A 20,907-nucleotide genomic window follows, 5' to 3' on the forward strand; every position below is an offset into this window, starting at 1 on the left:
TGTGAAAAAATAAACTCTGGCTCATTTTGACACTTGTAGGAAGTGGAAAGCTGCCATTAAGCTTTATTTTCCCGCCTTGGGTTTAATGATTTTCTCGGGGTCATTGCCTTCACTGAAAAAGGGTTCTCCCTCCACCAGAAGAGGAGACTGTCCTGACTGCTCAGGTAATGCGGGTGACAGAAGAGGTGGGAGAAATGAAAAGACTTATAAAATCTTCCTAGGTGTTTCCAGTAGAGATCCTGCTCTCATTTCTAATGACCAGAAACTCTGAAACGATGGTCTCCATAGAAGATCCTACCCCATAGTCTCCACCTCTGACTGTGGGGCTCTATCTGCGGGATCAGCCTGGGTTCATTCATTCCCAAGAGTCCCAAGCTGAAAAAGTCAGCCCACTGGGAGGAGGCAGTTAGGGGCAGAGAGCGAGACACAGAGGGCTGCAAACAGTCCCCAAACCCCACACTCGCTGAGCAGGTACTGGGTGATAAACTCCGCAGCCCTTACTCACGGTACCTAGTTTTATCTTTACAATCACCCTATACATCAGGTACTATTTTAGTCAGCAAGTGTCACAAAAATGACACAGAGCAGATCACCTCAAAATATGGGAGCAATACCGTATTAGTCAGCTAGTGTCACAAAAACGACACAGAACAGATCATCGCAAAATAGTTACAGAAACAAGCCGTGACTTCTTGTACATACCTATACATATCTAGCGTCTGACTGTTGCAGCCGGGCTCAGCTGGGCACGGGTGCCCCCACAGGTTACGTTCCTGCATCCTCCAGGGTCGCTTACTCATCCAGGACACTGCGGGCGGTGCTTCTAACAGTGATCAGAGGTGCAAGAGGGCACACCCAAGCTCACGAGCAGGCCTTTGCCTCCTGCGTGTATGCTAACCACCCAGCCGAACAATTCTAATGGCCAAGCCCAAAGTCAGGAGTCAGGGACAGACACTGTGCCCACCAGGAGGCCACGTCAAGTGTGTGAATGTGTAATACTACTGCAGGAGTGTGAAGACTGGGCCAGTAACTAAACCCAGCACAGGTGCTCTTACTGCTCTCATCCTGGAGATGAGGACGTCAGGAGGGCTTGGAAGACTTGCCCAGTGTCCCTCTAATCTTGACTGGAGATGCTGACATTTAAACCCAAGCAGTCAGGCCCATAACCCAAACTGTTATGCAGGACAGCTCACCGGGCACCAGGCAAAATCTCCTATGAGCCAGGATGGACAGGTTAACAGTCAGATACAGAGTGGGAAAGGGCCAGGGGAAGGAGCAGGCTAGGATCAGCCCAAGAGGAAGCCTGCTCCTGCTGATCTTGTACCTCTCAGACCACTGAACCCCAGACTTGCAAAGGGCATCTCCTCTAGGCCAAGGGTGGAATCAGAAATTGTCAAGGTCATACCCGCAAGAAGGGAAGTTACTCCCCAGATCTTTTCAGAATTCAGGAGTTATCCAAAAGTTGCTGCTCTTTATATTTTTCTGTCATTTCAAATTGTATGTAATGAGTAAAACAAAAGCACAACTTTACAAATAAATAAATAAAAGTGTTAAAATATAGCTGTAGTATCTTCCCACTGTTTGAGAATTAGTTCATAGGAAGTTTTTCTCTTATACTTCAAATGTGTTTAAATTACTTTTAATTAGGGAATTCCAAAAATATTTCCTGTTCCAAATACTGAATTTTTGTTTTAAGAATTTTTCATCAGGACCCCGCTCTCATGTCTAAGATAGGAATAAATTTCAGTTACTTCAAAGATTATTTTCTGCTGTTGTAACTAATTTTATATGTGATGGATAAAAAGGCCGTAATAATTTAATTCATTTTTAATGTTTAATAGCTGTGTATTAAATAAGTGCTTTTAACAAAAATAAGTATAAAGACTGATGAGAAGAGTCTGTCAAAACATTTTTTAATTTAAAAATTTTAACATTTTGATTTTCTGCTATACTAAAATGCTTTCAATTTGGGTGATATTTCTTAAAATTTCGGTGAAAGGTAATCAGTGTTCTTCTCTCAGTTGGTTTCTTATTTCTGACCAAATTAAATCATAAGAGGTTGACAGATTATGAAACAGTGATTCAAAGAAAGTACCATCTAAGGAGAAATGACCATCTTGTTTTAACCCCAAAATAGATCAAGGCGTAATTACTTCATATGTAGTGATGCAACATGACTGCTTTCATGGAAACAAAAGGGACTGGTGCCATTGCACAGCTGGTCTGTGCCACCCTGCTTCATGGTGAAACTTCTGCCCTGCTGTCTCTTCAGCTACAGATAATTGCATGTATGCACTTTGTCTTTGCTTTTGGAATCTTTAAATACAACTGTAGTAAAACTTCCAACCATACTATTAAAATTAATTTATTATTTAAAAAATGGGATTTCTTATTTCAGTATTAGATGTAAAATTTTAAAACTAGCCTATGCTATATAATATTTTACATCTTAAATGCAATTCTTAGAACATAGCAGTCACAACACATTCAATCATTTAACTCAGGAATACAGAAAAGCAGAATTTAAATACATCCAAAGGAGTAGATCAAGTACAAAGAAATTTAAAAGTTAGAAATAAGCAGAAGGTTTTAAATAGAAAAATAAAAATAAAATATCCAGTTTGCAACAGCAAACAAAAGTCATTGAAATATAGGAATAAATCTAGGAAAAATGCTCAAGATCCTTAGAGTTGTAATTAAATTGGCAAGTTGTTTATACCCCCAAATAGAAAAGTTATTCCCAAGATCTTTTTGAAATTCCACTAGTAATCCAAAAGTTAATTTTCTTTATCTTTTCTGTCATTTCAAATAATGACAATAATTTGAAATAAAAGAAAACTTGAATACATTATTTACTGATGGGAAGACTCAGTTGTGAAGCTGTCATTTCTCCCCCAAATTACTGTATAATTGTACTCGTCAAAAATCCACAGAGAATTTTTTAATAGAACTCGTCCTTAAATTCTTAAATATGCAAAAACAGTTAAGACAAGTTTGTCAAGAAAAAGAAAGAAGACAAGGTCTACCATCTACCAGAAAAAAAAGAAAAAAAAAAAGCCTTAGAAATTAGAACAGATGGCTTTGAAAAGTTTCATTGTGGAAAAGAAAATATGCAAAGTAAGCATATCCCTCGGCGGCAGGGACAAAGCAGAGGTGGAAGAGGCCCTGGGGACATTTTAGGTGATTTTCAGACATCCTTAGAAACATCTGCACTGTGGGGGAGCTGCCAGGCCCACCTGGTGACATGACTGGGCAAGTGAATTGGCGCTTCTCCAGCTGCAGGTTACCTAGCAGCGCCCAGCATCCTCACGGACTGTGGGGCCACGTGTAGGTATATATGCGTCAGTTTGCTCTCAGTAGATTCGAATTTTACCATTTTCACAGAAATAAAATCTTGCTAAACTGTGCTGGTTATAGTAAGTCCAAATGACACTTTACCAAAAACCCTATCCTCTAAAACTTTCATTTTTTAGTGTTGATTGGATGTCAAAACCCATTTTGTAAAGCATACAGCTAGTACAGGAGACATGGCATTTCCTTTTCTTTTCTTCTTCTTTCATAGATCCTTTTTTATGGTTTGTACGGTATTTTCTCTTCTGCCACTTCGCAGTGGCGTTTCTTCGGTGTGCCGACACCTGCCGGAGCCCTGTCCTCTTCCAGCCTGGCCTTTGGAGCTCGTGGTCCCAAGCGGTTGGCTTGGCCCTCTTTTCTCGGGAGATAAAGTGCTGGATTGTCTCCCTGGGTTGAGACCGTTTGGCCTGGTGATGGGCAGCGCGGGGTTGTGACGGGCGCGCCAGCTTTGGAGACATTTGCAGTCTCTCCCCAGGCATTTCTGGGCTCTGCCCCAGCGCGTGTTCCCTCACCTGAAAGATGACGTCATCAGGGTCCCTTGTCGACTCTTACTGATGATGTCACGTTAACCTGTCAGGTCCGTGGTGCTCCCCAGATAATTAGTTATTTTCCTTAAATATTAATTTAAAAATAAAAATGGGATGATTTTTAGAATAGTGTGGAGGGTTTAAGAACTTCCAAATTCCTGTGAGTCCTTTTTTTTTGAGCCGTAGATTCCCTTGCTCCAGGCCTGCTTTTTACAGGACCTTCCGAATGTCAGGATGAGGGAAGGGTGAGTGGAGGGTGGTCGGCCGAGCCTCGGTGTGTGGACCGGGCCAGGGAGGGGCAGGGGCAGCCCTGAGGACCCCCGACCCCTTCTCGAGTCTCCGTGGAGCTGCTGACAGCACACCCAGAGAGCACTGGCAGGAAGGAGTCAGGTTTTTCAAAGAAAGAAAAAGACCCGTGAGACTGTTTCGTTTTGGACGGAGCTTGTTAGGCTGTTCAAGCGGGCAGAGAGGGAGGGAGCGAGGCCGGCGTTCCCAGTGCGGGAGCCCCGCAGCCCCCTGTGCACAGGGGAATCCCCTGCGACCGGGCCCGGCCAGCCCCCCTTCCCACCTGCGGATGTGGCCAGCTACGGAGGCCACCGTCAGCACAGGCCCACCTCCTGCCGGCGCGCAGGGTGGAGATGGAGTGGGAGGTGAGGACGGGGTACGGGGTAGTTGAAGTGTCTTCAAGGCTTGGTGTCCCTTGAATGTACTCTTAAGGCATGGCCTGGATGGCCCCTGCTAGGTTGCCTTGACCTTGGTCCAGTCTCTGTGTCATCGTCACCATGCACACTCCCTGCCCACCTCTCTCTCCAGAGGGAAACTAAAACAGAGAAACTCTTTCTCCAGAGAGAAATCTCTGCTGGGCCATGAGTGTGGGCGCCGGGGGTCAAATGATGCAGTAGGAGCTAACGTTTTCTTCTCTTTTTCTTATGCGCCAGGCACTGCGCTCACCTTTTTACATTCTTCATATAATTGATACACATAGCAGCCCACCACTGGTATGTTAGTCTCACTTTGAAGATGGGGAACCACTGCTTGGGGGACTTCCTTACCTAGGATCACAGCACAGGTAAGCGGTGGAGTCGGAATTTGGGTCTGCCTCACCCCCCAGCCTACGCTTTGGACAGCTACATGGGGGCTCCCAGGTCCGGGATATTCGTTGATGTGGTGTTAGTTGATTCAGACCAGGCTTTCTTGATACACTAGTGAAAAAAATTGCAAAACAGATTTTAAGGGAAAATTACAAGCATTTGGTCACAGGAGACTCTAACCCAGTTTTCCCGAGAGGATCTGACTGAGGAGGCCGCTTCGGTTTGCCTTCCCTCCCCTCCGCGTCTTCGAGCCCACGTGTTCTCTCATAACATCCCCGAATTCAAACGCCCTAGAAGAGCTTTTACCTTGAGGTGTCCTGGGTTAATATTTCCTCACTGCAGGTCTCTTTTTATTTTTACTAAGTGCCATGAAATTTTTTTTTTGGTCAAACTCTGCACCCCAGAATGCTGTCCTCTGTCACCCAGAGCAGACCCAGTGCAAGGCGGGAGCGCGTGAAGGACAAACAGAAGGGCGATGCCGTCTTGACCAGTTGAACCCCATTGTCTCTCCGGCGACCTCCGACCTCCTCCACGCAGTTCCCCCTCGCACGTCTGTGCCGGAGAGACAGACGAGAAATGAGCCAGGGAAACAGAGCGACTTGAAGCCCTTCGTCCTCCACTTAGAGCGCCCCTCTCCGGAAAAGTCACGTAAGGCGTGTGTACACACACGCAAGGTGGAGACAGAGGGCCCTTCTGGGTGACGGATGAACAGTCTGGCTCAGGCAGGAGCCAGAAGGGCCTCCTTCCCGTCTTTGCCCCCAAACCCACTGTGATGGGAACCGGGTAACTGACCCCTGCCGGGTCTCCCCGCCTGCCCAGCCCCCTTTGATCTTCCAGACCTGCGCTTTAAGGCCGATCAGCAAGCCTCCCCGCCTCCCTCTCTTCTTCCATCCCTTCCAACCTCAGCGTCACACAGCAGCTCAGACACATGCCTCCTGCAGGAAGCCCAGCAACCTTGCGTGGCCTCGAGGACACGCTGCTCTCAGGTCTGACACGCATCACCTGCCCACCCCGTCCCCACTTTCCAAACGTCCTGCAGCTCCGACTCCCAGACTCCCACCTCTGGGCCTTCTTCCTCGCTGGCTCCTGCCCCCAGGAGTTCCCTTGTCTTCCTGTAATGGCACTAGAGCACAGGCACCTCCCGGACTGCTGGTAAATGGAGACGTGCTGGCCTAGTCAGAGTTCTTGGTTCCCAGGAAATCTCTGTTTCAGCCAAAACATTGCAAAAGGTGGTGCTGGGCGGGGCCGTGGTAAAGGGCCGAAGCTAGACCCTAGTTTGGCCCCATCTCTGCCCCGGAGCCTCCGTTTTCTGCTCTGACGATGTGAGGATGGCAGATCTGCCGCAGAGGGCGGTGGGCGGGTTAGGCGAGGTGGTGGCGGGAAAGTGGGGTTCTAGGCTCTTTTCTTTCTTTTTTCCTGATCGCTCACAAGTGGAGATCCTTCTGGAGAAGGATGCCCACGTCCCCGGTGAAAAGGCCGGTGATGGAGGGACCTGCCTTTGGTCAGGGCTGGAGGGTGGGCGGCCGCAGCGTGGTGGGCCCTGGATGCTGAAGGCCTGGAAAACCCATAGGTTACCACAGAAACCATGACAGGCCCATCAGGTTAACACCCAGCCCTCTCTCCCTCCTCCGGGCCTCCTGAGCCCCCTCGAGTGAAAGGACAGAGGCCGCAGCTGAGAAGGCCGCCCTGTGGTTTGACTTTTCCTGTCCTCCCACTCTCTGCAGAGTGGGCTGCGCTGCTATTACTCAGGTACCACTTCCCACGAAGCGTGGAGGCAGCAGAGTGCACAGCCCCCAGCACCCCTGATGGGCCCCCTGAGGCTCTGCAGGAGCCTTAACTGGGGGCCCAAGTGTTTCCCCTTTGCTGCCAGCTCTGCTCCCCTCTCTTGTGAACCCAGGGATCTTGCCTGCAGTTGCCTTGGAGGAAAAAGTCCCCAGGGCAGAATCATTTCCCCAACAACCACATCTTTTAAGAAGCTGTTGTCCTTGTCCTATTTTGAGGAGCTTCTCAAAGCCTTCTGAGAGCTGGAGAGCTGGGGAATGCTTCCTCTGGCACAGGCCTTAAAACTGCATCTCTGCTGCGCAGTGATTCCTGACCAGTTTCGGCATCAGAATCCTGTTCGTTTACGGCCCTCGGCTCTTCTGGCAATCAGCTCCTCACACCACGCTCATCTCGAGCCCTGCCCAGAGGCCAGAGGAGCTCCACAGACCAGACAGGATTTTATTTGACTTAAGCTGGAGGCATAAAGTACTTAACTTCACTCCCAAAGCAAGAAACTTGGCTTTCTCCATTGGAAGTGATTGCAATGGATTAATGTTTTTTTATTATCAACAAGCTTTTGTTAAGCTTGACCCTGTGCTAGACGCTGTGCTGATCCCTGGGTGTGCACTGAGGGGCTTTCCGCCTAATTAGAGAAATGAGAACCACCACTTACCCACTTGTCTTCCTGGGAATAGCGGTCCAGGTCCCAGCAGGTGCTTCAGACTCTCTAGTAGTTGAGAGAGTATCTGCCACTGAGACAGGAAAAGCAGCATACCTGGCCCCCATCTTGGAAGTTCACACAGAGCACCAGTGTTTTAGAAGCTATGAGAAGTCTTGTGATAAAGAATTTATTACACTTTTTGTATCAGTCAGGATAGGCTTGCTTATGCTGTAGGTAATAACCAACTCAAAAAGCTCAGTGGCTTAGGACCACAGAGGTTGATTTCTTGCCCCTGCTGTGTGTCCATGGTGGGTCTGCTGCCACTCAGCTCCTGTGCCTTCGTCCCAGGACACAGGCTCCATCACGAACGGTGCAGGACATCACGTGGAGGGAGAGGAGATGCTGTGAATACACATGCGGTGTGGCTCGCAAAGCTCAGGCTGATGGTGATCTGCGCTTCAGGGCAGCCTAGGAGCAGAGGGGCCCTTTCACCTGGATGCGAGCAGCCCACAGGGCAGAGCTGGTGTGGAGTGGCAGACACAGGACTTCCCCACCCAGGAAGGGCCTGCATCGAGACCAGACCAGGGGCAGCAGTTTTTGTTTTTGTTTGTTGTTGTTGTTGTTGTTGTTTTAGGAAGGGGTGGGTAGGTACCATTGGTCCAGAATAAAAACAAGTCTAGTTCTTTTCACAGTAGGGAGGAGGAAACAGGTGCAGTGGGTCCAGGTCAAAACCAGAGGCAGGAAAGTTTGGCTGAGTTAGCGGCGAAGCACAGCCCTGCATCAGTAATGTGAAAGGAGCTTTCCCTTTCCTCAAATGACTTTGAACCCTTCAGAGGATCACAGTGTACTCAGAGATTAATTGAAACTAAAGGTGATTTCCAGAAGACTCTGCTAGGAATTTGGGAGTCCTTAAGCATAGGGTCTGGGGGACTCTGATCTCAACAAGGAGAATGGAATCGGGTTTTATGCTTATACAAGCAGTGAATTCTCCCAGCACTTATGAGAGAAGCCTATACAGCTAGGGAGAGGGCATGTCCTGTGGCCCCAGTGGGATAGTTTCTGGTTTATCCCACGGGAAGGTGGAAATCCTCATCATATCCCAGCCCCACACCCGGACCTGTTAGTCTGATGGAGCAGGGGCCCTCTTGGCAGACACCACCAGAGGTGATTCCATGTGAAGGCAGCTTTGGCTTCCCCAGGGGAGGCTCACGGGGTGGATTCAGTGTTGGCATAGCCAGTTGTCCCTGATGACCCAGAAGTCCCAGCACACATACGTGGGGAACCCTGTCCTTTTCAGTTCAGATGGCTTGAAGGATATTCCTGTGAACTCTAGAAAGAGGTGTGATAGCCAGGCCCGTCTAACCAGAATGTCCTAAGGCTTCTTCAACCCTGATTTTAAAATAATTAGCAAGCTAAAAAATAGAATGTTGAATGAATTTTAGTGTTTTAGCACCTACTGCCATGATCAGCATTGCTTTTACTTTCCAACAAAGTGGCAAATATCTCCATGAATAATGATGAATTCAAATACCCATAGATTTAAAAAACATATGATGTCCGATACAATATTTTTATCTCCAGTAAGCTCCAATGAAGGTAGAGATTTTGTTTCCCAGCATAGTTCCTGATGCAGAGGAGACGCCCATCAAAAATTGATTGAACAGAGCAAAGTAGACCAATCTTGGTAAAACCTCATAGAGCTTTGGCCTCCCTCGGTTGCTTCTGTACTGTGGTCCTAGATTTGCCTGACCAATCACAGCAGAGTTGATGCCAAAGTGTGTGGCCGGTCATGGTGGTGGAACCCGGAGCCAGACACTCTGCTCCCTATCATGTTACCTAACTACCATGTGTGACCAGCGGCCAAGCACAGCCCTGCATCAATAATGTGAATAGAGCTTTTCCTTTCTTCAAAGGATCACAGTGTACTCACAGATCAATTAAAATTATTATTAATACTAAATTTTGTTTTATCATCTGAATTTTAGAGACCATTTTATTTACATTTTTATGTTGAATTGTTTTTACTCCTTTTTTTCCTTTTTGTAAATAGAAGGAAAAAAGATGAAGTAAAAGCACAAGATGAAACGTTAGAACCGTCCATACCTGGCAACAAAAACCAAATTTGCATCTCATAAAAATGCAAGGCATTTCTGGGGAAGGTAATAAATGATACTCCACCAAAATGTCTCCCCACGATTTGCCCTTACCATGTTTGTTTTTGTTTTTAATTATTCTTTCTCTTCCCCTTCCACAACGCTTGAGAAATTCTCTGCTGGATGCTCAACTCTTAAGCGTTTGAAAATCTGCAGTCTCTGGGAGCGTTACAATAAGTGTACACATTCCATTTCTTCCTTTCTCCCAGCACCTGAGCCTGTTCAGGAGTCCTCTCCTCCCACTCAGCCCTTGTTTCTAAGAGGAAGCTGAACCACCCTCAGTTTGCCTGAGGTGGACTTGATTGATCTAAAGGTATGCTGTCCTTTTTGCAGTTGATTGGCCCTGGAATGGACATATAGACATGTGACTCCATTCTGGTTAATGAGATGCCAGATGAGGCATCTTGTTAAAGATGCCTCTAGATGCTTTATCAGAAGCTTCCAGGAAATCCCAAAATGCTCCGAAGGAATACTCCCATAAGCAATACCATCGCGTGGAAAGCAGCTCTTCCTAAAGCTGAATTCAGAGTCCAAATCGCCAAAAGGGACAGTTAGCAAATATACATAGGAATAGTTTCACATCAAAAACTAAATTAAAACACTTTGAGGAGTTCTCATCATGGCTCAGTGGTTAATGAACGCGACTAGTATCCATGAGGATGTGGGTTTGATTCTTGGCCTCACTCAGTGGGTTAAGGATCCTGCATGGCTGTGAGCTGTGGTGTAGGTCGCAGTGGTGGCTTGGATCCTGTGTTCCTGGGGCTGTGGCATAAGCCAGCAGCTGCAGCTCCGATTCAACCCCTAGCCTGGAAACATCCATATGCCAGGGGTGCAGGCCTAAAAAGACAAAAGACAAAAAAAAAATTTTTTTTGAGGAGAGTCTAAATATATTTAAAGCATAAGGGAAGAGGGTGGAGGGAAAAGATAGATTAACCTCTCCCAAAAAACTGAAACAGAAATTAGACAAAGAAAAAGCATGGAAGTGAAGTCTCAAAAGGTGGGCTTAACAGAAAGTTACATACAGTTGAAGAGAAAATTAGTGAATTAGAATATAGAACTAAAGAAATGACTTAGAACGTAATTCAGAAAGATAAAGTAGGAAGTATAAAAGACACAAGGCTAGAATGGGAAAGGCTAACCTGTGACAAATCAGAGTTCTAGAACAAGAAGATAAAAGAGAAAGACAGTATTGAAGAGATGTCTGAAATTTTTCCAGAAGAGAGGAAAAACATGGGTCTTCAAATGGTATAAGTAGACTGAATCTAGGGTAGTATTATTAAACACGGGACACATGGTAGTAAAACTGCAGAGTATCAAAGAGAAAGAGAAACACCAGAAACTTACAGGAGAACGAAAGAGATGAGCGACAAAGGAATAATAATTAAACTGAATGGAGTTCTAAGAAGCAATGAGATGCCAGGGCCCATGAATAACACCTTTTAATACTCAGGGGAAAACAGAGGTCATCACAAGAAGTCTCATTTCTAGCTAAATTATCATTCAAAATTAAAAGCTAAACAAAGATAATTTCAGACATACAAAGACTAAGAGTTGAGTGACCATAGAGTCTTGCTGGCAAAAATTACTGAAAGGTGTCCTGTAGCCAAAGGAAGGAATACTGAATCCAAAGGAAAGATGAAGATCCCAGGAAAGAACCGGGACCAGAGAAATCAGTAAGTGTGCTGTTGAATCCAAGTAATTATTGACTGGTCAGACCACAGCTAATCGAGTATATAGAACTGAAATCAGGATGAGTCCATATAATAGATGACGGTATCATAAGAGATGAGAGTAGTTCAGAAGTTAAAGCATTCTTGTTCAAGAAGAGAAGAGCAATGCTGAAGGGTACAGACAAGAGGCGCGCTCCTCACCACGTCTGCCACCTACACCACGGCTCACGGCAACGCCGGATCCGTAACCCACTGAGTGGGGCAGGGATCGAACCCGCGTCCTCATGGAGATGCTTTGGGTTCCTTACCGCTGAGCCACAATGGGAACTCCTAAAGATTAAATTTTAAGTTGGTTTCCAACAATACCACTCAAAGTCTTAAAGAGAAGAAGGACAGAAGAGAGATACGTTAACAAATGCACACACGCATGCACACACTGAGCACGCAAGGAAATATACCAGCTTCTGCGGCCCTCCTCTGACTGGTTGGTGCGTGGAATTTCCTCCCCGACTCGTTCCATGCTTCCTTTGTCCTCAGCCAGGCCCTCAGCTTGTTGAATTCTCTGTCCGATGCAATGACCCAACACTTGGTTCCACAGGGGTCTGAATCCTGAATCTTCGGGGGCCCAACCACCCCCTTTTTTTGAGTTGCTATAGTTTTCTGTTGGACATGGAAATGGGGGCAACGGCAGAGGAGATTCTGAGTTTCTCCTCTGCTCTCACTCTGCTCCCCCACGATACTTGTGACATCGGGTGTGTGGACGGTCCAAACCAATCTCCTAACACCAGCTGGGCACCTGCGGTTCATGTTAATCCTGACACTGACTGGAGTTAGGGTGGGCGCCACAGCTGAAGGGCCCCATCGCACAAGACGGCCTCCACTGTAGATGCCAAGCACAAGCCCCAGGTTGTCACCTGTGCTTCACATCAGGGCCAGTTGTTGGCTCATGGAACTCAGGGAAATACATTCATCAGTTTACTATATAATAAGGGATATGAGAAATGATGCAGATGAAGAGGTACCAGGAGTGAGGTCCAGAGGGTCTTGAGCGCAGATGCTCTGTCTCTGTGGAGCTGGGGGTGCACCAGCCTCCCAGCTTGTGGGTGTGGCCACCAACCCATAACCTGTCCAAACCCAGTATTTTTGAGATTTTTGTGGAGGCTTCATTGTATCAGCATGATCAGTCGTTAACTCAAGCTCCACCTCCCTCTTCCCAGAGGGTGAGTGAGCCTGACAGTTCCAGTTTCTAATTACGGCTTGCCCTCTCTCGTGATCAGCCCCATTTCGAAGCCATCCCAAAGTCCACCAAGAGTCACTTAGAACAAAAGACAGTCCTGTCACCCAGGAAATTCCAGGAAACTCTGGGTCAGGAGCCAGGATCAGAGACCAAAAATTCAGATAAAATACTCGCTTAAGTGCGCTAATCACAGGAAATTACAAAGATTTTAGGGGCTCTGTGCCAGGAATTAGGGCAGAGACTAAGCTATGTGTTTTCTATTATTTCTCAGGTAATCCTCTTCTTTTCTTTCTGGTTCTGAGGCATGTGGAGCCCCAGCTGGTCAGGTGGCAGTCTCAGCTGCCAAATCAGTGGAACCACTGTCGGGTCCCCTGGGAAAGCATCCCTCCGCTAAATAAAACAAAATCTCCTAGAAGACCTGAAGTTTGGGGCAACAGGCAGAAGCAAAAAGGTCTCGAAGTGCGTGATTGGATGTAATTGTGAGATTCCTGACCCATGAATACTGGCTAAGGCAGAAACAGCACTATTTGATGAAACCCAGTGGACTAGCACGGCCACGGCCGTTGCCTGGGAAGGTGAATCCAGTTCACTTCTTATCTGTTTTTCTCCCCCGATGCATAGGCATTCCCCAAGTTATTAATCAGCCTCGCCTAGGGAAGGCTTGCAAGGAATTATATCCCCCTAGCCTGAGGACTGCTAGCCTTGGCCTCTCTAATCTCTTAACCTTTTCCAAGACAGCAGAGCCATCCAGCTGCCATCTTGTCTTGGCAGCGAGAAGGCCTTCCCTCTGACGGCTCCCTGCTCCTGGGAATGAGACGCCCTCCCTCAGAATAGCAACACAGGGCTTTCCAGGAGCACGTGCTTTCTGAAGCTCTGAGCCGCCCTCAGTTGACGAGGCAGCGTATGGAGTCACCTCAACTTGGTTTCGTAACCCTCTGGGGCTGAGGCAGGATGTCAGGCCTGCAGAGCCTTCCCCACCCCAGCCGTCTCGTGGAACCCCCTCCCCAGGAAAGGCCCGGTCCTGCCCTCGCCCTGTCCTCGCCCACCGTGTTCCTCCCATTTGAGCCCTCGCCTCAGTCACCGAATGTGAGGTGTAGCCACAAACATGAAGGCAGTTTCTAACGTTGTTTCTGGTGTCTGTGTCACCACTTGGTAATTACATGTCACAGCTTACGTTTTCATCTTCTGTCTTGTCAAAGATAAAACCAAAGTCCCAAGCAAAGCCAAGTGCTGACTTGGGAGGATTAAACACCCTATTTCTTTCCCCAGGAGAAGAAACAAGCACTGACCATTTCTTGATTTTTCTTCTTCCTTTACATGAGCAGAGACCGTGACATCTTGCTGGGTTAAAGTATCCTTTGGCCCTGCTGTCAGCTGAGTGTGTAGAAAAGGGAGAATTCATGTATTTGGCTTGTAGTTTGCATAGCTACCCGGAGGTGAGCCAAAATAGTGTCAACAAACACAAAATAACCCAGGCTGCTGCTCCCTCGAGAAGGAGGTGGATAAAGATCTGTCCTGACAGAGATCAGCAAACATGGGTGGGGTCGGCAGGGGCTGAAGCAGGAGAGAGGAGAACAACCCAGCACCACCAGCTTGGCTTTAAACTTTTCAAATTGTAGGACAAGGCTGTCTCTGGCATTTGAGTTAAAATCCCAGTGTCTCTAATTGCTGTTGCAGGCCCCAGACAGTGAGGGAGGTATGTGTTCCTTGCAAAGAGTGGACCAAAATACATCTCCCAGGCAACAAAAACGTGCTGGGGGAGCAGTTGCTGAAGACGGCGTTATAGCCACGCCTGGTCCCTGATGGGCTCCAGCCCTCACAAAAATAGGTTTTGGAGGAAGACTTTGATGTCTGTAAACTTCCAAAAATCAGTCTGCGATCTCACAGTGGCGGTGACATCTTTAAGGAGAATGAATTTACATGACGGTGAGAACCATAGAAAATGCCTGGCAGCATCTTCACAGGTGCCTGTGCTGAGGAGGCTCCAGCCTCCCCGCCCTAAATCTCTGCTTCCACATAACCTGAGGTGCCCTGGTGGCCGTGTGGGAGGGAAAACTAAATGCAGCCCAGAGCCATGATTATTTTTTCAAGCAGAAGTTTGTTGCAAATCCATATATTTCAGATTGGCAGGTCAGCCTGCCCTGCAGAATAACTGGACTTTGTCCAGATGGCCAGCACAACACCTTTTGTGAATCTTGGGGGAAACGGGAAGACCGCTACAGTGACCTCATCCCCACCCTCTCTGCCGCCCTCAGCCTCTCCCTCCCCACTAACCAGAAGTCCTCTAGATGCCCGGCTATCATCAAAGTTTGCTGTTAAGTGTTAGAGCTGCCATGTGCTTCTGGGATGGTTGAAATGCTTTGAAAAGATGCTAAGGCTAAATGATATTTATGGGTCCGTGTTTTGCTCTTGCTGTTGATTCCATTCTTCTTATTCAGTTCAGATCTGCTCGTCAAGATAATGTGATCCTCCGCTCCTAAATCAGGGGACGAGGAGGACAAACCCCCCCCGCCCCCCGCCCTTGGCTCTCAGCCTCGTCGCTCCCTGCCAAGGCCGTGGTTGTTTTCTGCCCACAATTCTTGTAGTGAAATGAAGTAAAGAGATTCATAGGAAAAAGAGCTTGATAAGAGTCCAGAAGTCAAGGAATAGCTTGCTGTCAGGGTGAATATTTCCCACGTGTTCAGGATTTGTTTTTTCCCCTGCCTTTTACAATAATTATGTTATGGTACCAGTGGTGGCCGCTAAGATTGAAAGAGAAACTTTCAAGTTTGTCCTTGTCAAGAAAGAACGTCCTCATGCGACTTTATTCATCCTTCAAAGTGCCTGCTAGATTCCAATTCTGCGTTTTTTTCTTTTCATTATTAAGTGCCTACTCTCTGCCTGGCCCGATGCTTTTCTTTTGATCTGCCATATCATGCTTGTTATTTATACCTACAGCAAAGTGGGGCATCTCCTAACGTGAGGCGGGAGGAGAAGTCCTTTTGCTGACTTTTGATGCTTTCAACAAACAGTAATGGGGAGACAAAAACCCTCATCTCTTATCCCTGCTTTCACTGTCAAAACACCTGGCCACTGAGGATGTCCTTGCATAAGCTGGGGGCTGGGTGGGAACCCATTCAGCTCTATTACAGATGCCACATCACGGGTGTGGTGGCAGACCTCACCTTCAGGTCCATCCTCCACTTGGAACTGGGGACCCGGAGAACTCTTGAGGTCCCTGTGCCGGTGGCCGCCTGCTCGGTGCCTCCCACCTGCAGATGCAGAAATGTTTGCTAGTGCTCGTTCTTTCTTTCCAAACACTGTCTGGACCCGGGGTAGATGGCTAACCATCTTCTGGGTAGAAAAGAAGGCAAGAGGCCCACGCCTGTAAACGGGGCTGCCCAGCTCTCACGAGGCGGCTGGCTGAACTCGGAGCGTTTCCACAGGAGCACGGCAGAGTCTAACGGCGAATACAAACCAAATTCTCATTTTCTTTGATCCAGGACTTCCAAGAGCTACACGTTCAAACAGAAGCTGCCTCTCTCTGACTTAAAGGTGGTCTCCTGTGACAAGCTCGAGGACGGTGATTTCATCATCAGTCAAGGAAGCGCTGTCTTGTGCATGATGGCCTCTAACCCTTGTGTCACCGGGTTTCCGTGAGTGCCACCACATTCACTTGCAGGTTTATAGCACAGTATCCTCAGGAAGGCCCCAGCCCTTCATTAACTCACTGCTCTTGCCACAAACAGAACGTGACAATGTCTCTTGCAGAATCAGCAAGGGAGGTTCTGCAGTATTAGCAGAGAGCGACCTCAGAGTCTCCTGTTGCTTTTTCCTGCATTTCATCCAAATTAGTTGCTTTTAAAGAATAAGAATGTTGTGACTAAAGATAAGAGGAAGAGAAACAGCTGATTTTGGTAAGTCACTACCAATGCTAGGACTCCGGCTACCTAGTTGTTTTATTTCCCTCTAAGGGGCTTATTACACAAATACTAGTATTTCTTTTCCTTCGGCACGTTTGTGAGCCTGTAACCCATGAGTAAGTGTGTCACGTAGGAGGTTTAGCACAGAAACCGTCACAGTCATCGTCCTGATCTCTCAGGAGAAGATCCGGAGCAGCCTGGGGCTTCTGCCAACAAGAGGGGGATGGGGGTTTCTTTCCTGATCACACGTCAAGCCTCTAGAAAGCCCTTTGCGGACCCGGGAGGCTTAGGTATATACAAGTGCTGGAAGGCCGACGATGCCGCCTCAAGCGCTGTCATCATTAGGCCTTTTGCTTTAGGAATCAGTGTCCATGGCTGTCGTGTCAGATGGACAAGAGCCTCAGAAAGGGGCTTTGTTCCTCCTTGTGGGACAAGAAGGTCATGTCCAAAGCCCATTTTGTCTCCCACATTCTTTGTCCCGTCGACCCTCATAATCCACGCACGGTGCTGGCTGCCCTTCCTGCTCCCGCTGGTGCAGAGCCGGGCAGCTCCACCCCATGACGTGCTGTGGGCCGAGCCTGGCACACGAAGCGTGCGAAAACGTGTTGTGTTGAAGCAAATCGACTCTTCCAGCTCTTTCAGGGCGATTCCTCTGACGCCTCCTTCAGTCCCCTCACCATCCAAACGCACTGTGCTCTCTGTCGCCTGGCAGGAGCCATCTGACATAGACACCCAGGGGGACAGCACTCGGCCTCCTGCATCAGGTGCCTGACACCTCAAGGTCACCCTTTTAGGCGCCTTCTCCACAGGAGGGGTGCCGGCAGGGACCCTGGCACTGCTGGAGAGAGCGGGTGGAGGGGACGGCTGGGTGCAGCCCGCCTGCCAGGTCCCTCCCTGAGGGGACGTGGACGCCGCCTGGCAGCTGAAGCCCATGAGACGTCCTTAGAATCCCGGGTCTGTTTTCCTGCCTGTTTTCCATGGGCAGCTCCCCCCGGTTCCCACCTGGTGAGGAAATAGCTCGTCCCTGCTGTCCCGAGTGGTGAGGGGGTCAGGGGTTCCTGCCGCACGTACTTGTGAGGACTGAGCAGTGAGGCAGCTCAGATGAAGTTCCAAGCCCTCAGCAGACGCCGTGCAAATGCCGGCTGGTTTCTGTGTGTTCTCGGTGGGAAGAGCCAGGTCAGTATAGACGGGCTCATGGCCAAGGGGATCGATAAGATTAGAGTTGGCCCCTCAGAGTTCCTGTTGCGGCTCAGCGGTAATGAACCTGCCAAGCATCCATGAGGACGCAGGTTCAGTCCCCAGCCTCGCTCGGCGGGTTAAGGATCTGGCGTTGCCGTGAACTGTGATGCGGAATTGGCCCTCACAGCGCCCACCTCAGTCTCTCGGGTGTGACTTCGGCAACTTCCCAACAACCCCCGACTTGCTTCAGCTTGTCCTGGCCGCCACTTAGTGGCAAAGTGTGTGGAGAGCGGTTTTGTGGTGCAGAGCAGTGACACACGCCTGCAGAGGGGGCCAGGAAGAGGGTGCCCTTTGCGTCCACGAAGGGACCATTTACCCCTGAGAAGTTCAGATCCCACATAAGGACTGAGATGGTCCCTGGGCATCACGGTGAGGAAAGAGCGACCAAGTTTGTAGCCTCAGGCTTGGGGCTCAGGAAGGAAAGGGCTGGTGTTGTGTCACCTTCCTTTCCTGGCTGCAATACTCTAGAAAAAAAATGGTGTGTATTTTATCCTTGTAGTAGATAGCCATGGTCCTATAAACTTCACAGGATCCGCTCACGTATACAAGCTAGGAGCTGGGGTTCGTGTTTGTGACACACTCCCTGGGAGGCGACTTAGAATAATACTAATAGCCACAGCCAACGGTTACACGGCACTTACTCCATGCCCAGTGCCCTTCTAAGCACTTGCTACGCAATAAACACTACTCTTCCCTCTGACACAGATGCCCCTCTCACGTGAGCTAAGAGTCTTTCCATCTAGACGTCACAAACGGATTTTCTTTTTCCATAATAGTTTCCGCACACACACACACACACACAATGACTTCTCTTACTAATATTGGAAGTCCCATCCCATCAGTGTCAGGTGACCAAGTGCCCTCTGTGTCGTAGCTGTGCCCTTTGACCAGTATCCCAGCGTGGTCACTGGGATATTATGAAATCTTAAATTGCTCTTTTTGGTTCACCCAGATGAATTCCATGTATATTACCAGCATGGGCCAGCCAGCATATGCAGCGCTTCTGTTCATGAAAAGGAACTTCTGGACACCACGTCGTTAGGAGAATTAAATGAGTTAATGCATGTAAACCTCCTAGCACCGAGCCTGCTGCGTGGTTGTGCTCAACAAAAGTGGAGTTTTTCACATCAGTGATAGGGAAGGACATTCCAGCCCAAGGAACAGCATATGCGAAGGCCTGAAGGAGAGGTTAGGTGGTCTGCAAACAACGAGGGTGTGTTGGTCAGCTTGGGCTGCGTAACAAAGTACCACAGGCTGGGGGATCACACAGCAGAGACTTATTCTCTCACAGTTCTAGAGACTTGAAGTCCAAGATCAAGGTATTGGCAGGGAGGGTCCTTCTGAGGGCTGAGGGAAGACCTGGTCCAGGCCTCTCTCCAAAAGAGAGAAAGGTCTGTCTGTGGGTGGCCATCTTCCCCGGGTCCTCACAGCCCCTTCCATCTCGGTGTAGCTCTGTGTCCAAATATCCCCCTTTTTTATAAGAACATCAGGCATATTGGATTACGGCCCTTGTTAACTTGATCACCCCGTAAAGACATTATCTTCCAAAAAAGGCCACAATCTGAGGTACTGGGGATTAAGTCACCAGCATATGAATTTGATGGAGTGGGGGGTGGTGGGGGGAGCCGTTCAACCTGTAACCAAGAGGTAGGGATCCCTGGGGGACAGTGGGAGAGCCGCTGGGGGGAGGGGCAGGCCCAGTGGGCAAATGAGACAAAATGACCCTGAAAAGGTGGTGGGAGATCACATCCTTCAGTGAACATCAACCTGCCACCAGCACTGGGCTAAGGAAAGTCAGAGATAGACAAGGCGGCCCCGGGAGCCGCGAGCCTGGCGAAGACCACCCGAGTGGTGGGCTGCGTGGGCCAGTGGAGGCGGGGGACGCGCCGCGAAGGGAGCCTCTCAGCCAGGGCTGCCTGGCGTGGACCAGAGGGGTTGGGCGAGGATACCCCCAAGTCCCGAAACTGGGCTGGAGGAGAGGAGCAGCCCCGAAGCCAGGCTGTCCTCCGTGCTGTGCTGGTCACTTCAGGAGCAGAACTGCTCTGTGCTCCAGCCCCTGCGTGCGGCACCAGCTCTGCAGCAGGCACCACTGGACCCCTGAGGGATAATGGAACTGGATCCAGTAGGAGAAGACAGTCGTGGATGTGAGACGTAGAACGTGGAGCCCCAGTTGGCGGGTCTCAAGAGGATGGGCGGATGGGCAAGTCCCAAGAAGGGCAGCGCGTTGGCTTCCTGAGGCTGCGCTACCGAATCATCACAAACTTGGTGGCTTTGAAACAACAGATCTGTATTCTCTCACCCTTCTGGAGGCCAGAAGTCCAAAATGACCATGTGGGCAAGGTCAGTGGCTCCTGCAGGCTCTGAGGAAGACCTGTGCCTGCGGCTACTTCGGTCCTTGGTGCGCCGGCTCTGGAGGCATCGATTTCAGCCTCCGCCTCCGTCCTCCCGTGGCCTCCCCTCTGTGGCTGTGTGTCTGCTGTCTCTTGTAAGAACCCCCTTCTCTGGATTTAGGGCCCACGCTCAGCAGGAAGGATTTCATCTCAAAAGCCTTACCGTAATTACATTTGCAAAGACTATTTCCAAATGAGGTCACCTTCACCGGTCCAGGGGGTCAGGACACAGTGGGGAGCAGGGGAGAGACAGGTCAACCCACTACAGGCAGTTCACCTCCGTTTGGGAGGATTTGGGGTTGGGGAGCGAATAGCATCTGAGCTGGGCCTCGCAGGGAGAGGGAGGCTGGCCCTTAGCATTTCAGCAGAGGCCCAAGAGGAGTGAGGGCTCAGAGGCACAAAAGCACTGTGCCACACAGAGGACCAGCCGCATCAGAGGGACTGGACGTTCCGTGTGACTGTCCCTTCCTTGCTCTTCCACAAGTTACCTCCATCACGACCACTGCCACTGCAGTGACGCAACACTGAGTTCAGCCACGTGACAGAAATGCTGAGCCGGGAACGCCCTGCTGCATCCCCACAGCTGGGCCTGGCCCTGAATTGCTTTGCTCCGGTTCCTTTACAAACGTTTGTGCTCCAAGCATCCAGAGAAACTGGGGTGACCGGTCCCTGTACCTCAACTTTATGTGGCACCTTGAGCGTGAAAAGGGATTGTTTTTCTTATGGAAATAAACCCTGGTATCTGAAGTGGGAGACTGCAACACTTCCTGAGATTTTAAGGGAAAAGAGAATAATAATTCCCACATGGTAATTGTGGTAAAGAGCTCATTGGACAGTTAGTGATAAAATGCTTAGCCTATAGGAAGACCGGGCAACAGTAGAAAAGCAACAACCAGAAGAGTCTGGAAGACTGTCCTGGACTCTC

General features: G+C 49.0%; 1 protein-coding gene and 1 long non-coding RNA gene across 13 annotated transcripts in view; one reads left to right on the forward strand and one right to left on the reverse strand.

Annotated features, from left to right (window-relative positions):
- TAGAP (T cell activation RhoGTPase activating protein) overlaps positions 1–20,907 on the forward strand; it is a 74,935-nt gene that overhangs the window by 28,326 nt on the left and 25,702 nt on the right. For 5 of the 12 annotated variants that reach the window (XM_085024460.1, XM_085024660.1, XM_085024488.1 and 2 more), the window contains one exon: positions 15,934–16,086. The exons of 2 other annotated variants lie outside the window; for them this stretch is intronic. In XM_085024460.1, the coding sequence (XP_084880586.1) occupies positions 15,934–16,086 (153 nt within the window). Of the gene's footprint in view, positions 1–4,816; positions 4,948–12,722; positions 13,027–15,933; positions 16,348–20,907 lie in introns of all 12 variants that reach the window. 5 more of the 12 variants (XM_085024755.1, XM_085024809.1, XM_085024730.1 and 2 more) reach the window with 3 other exon arrangements.
- Positions 1,897–6,126, reverse strand: LOC106508800 (uncharacterized). The gene is made up of 3 exons (XR_001305858.3): positions 6,030–6,126; positions 5,276–5,521; positions 1,897–5,080 (listed from the first exon to the last, which is right to left on the reverse strand). It is a non-coding gene; the product is annotated as an uncharacterized LOC106508800 (long non-coding RNA).

The sequence above is a fragment of the Sus scrofa genome, chromosome 1 (assembly GCF_054392235.1).
Source record: "Sus scrofa isolate SSC_HxYL_T2T_F1_AM1 chromosome 1, Sscrofa_HxYL_maternal_Yorkshire_Landrace_v2.0, whole genome shotgun sequence".
Lineage (NCBI taxonomy): Eukaryota > Metazoa > Chordata > Mammalia > Artiodactyla > Suidae > Sus > Sus scrofa.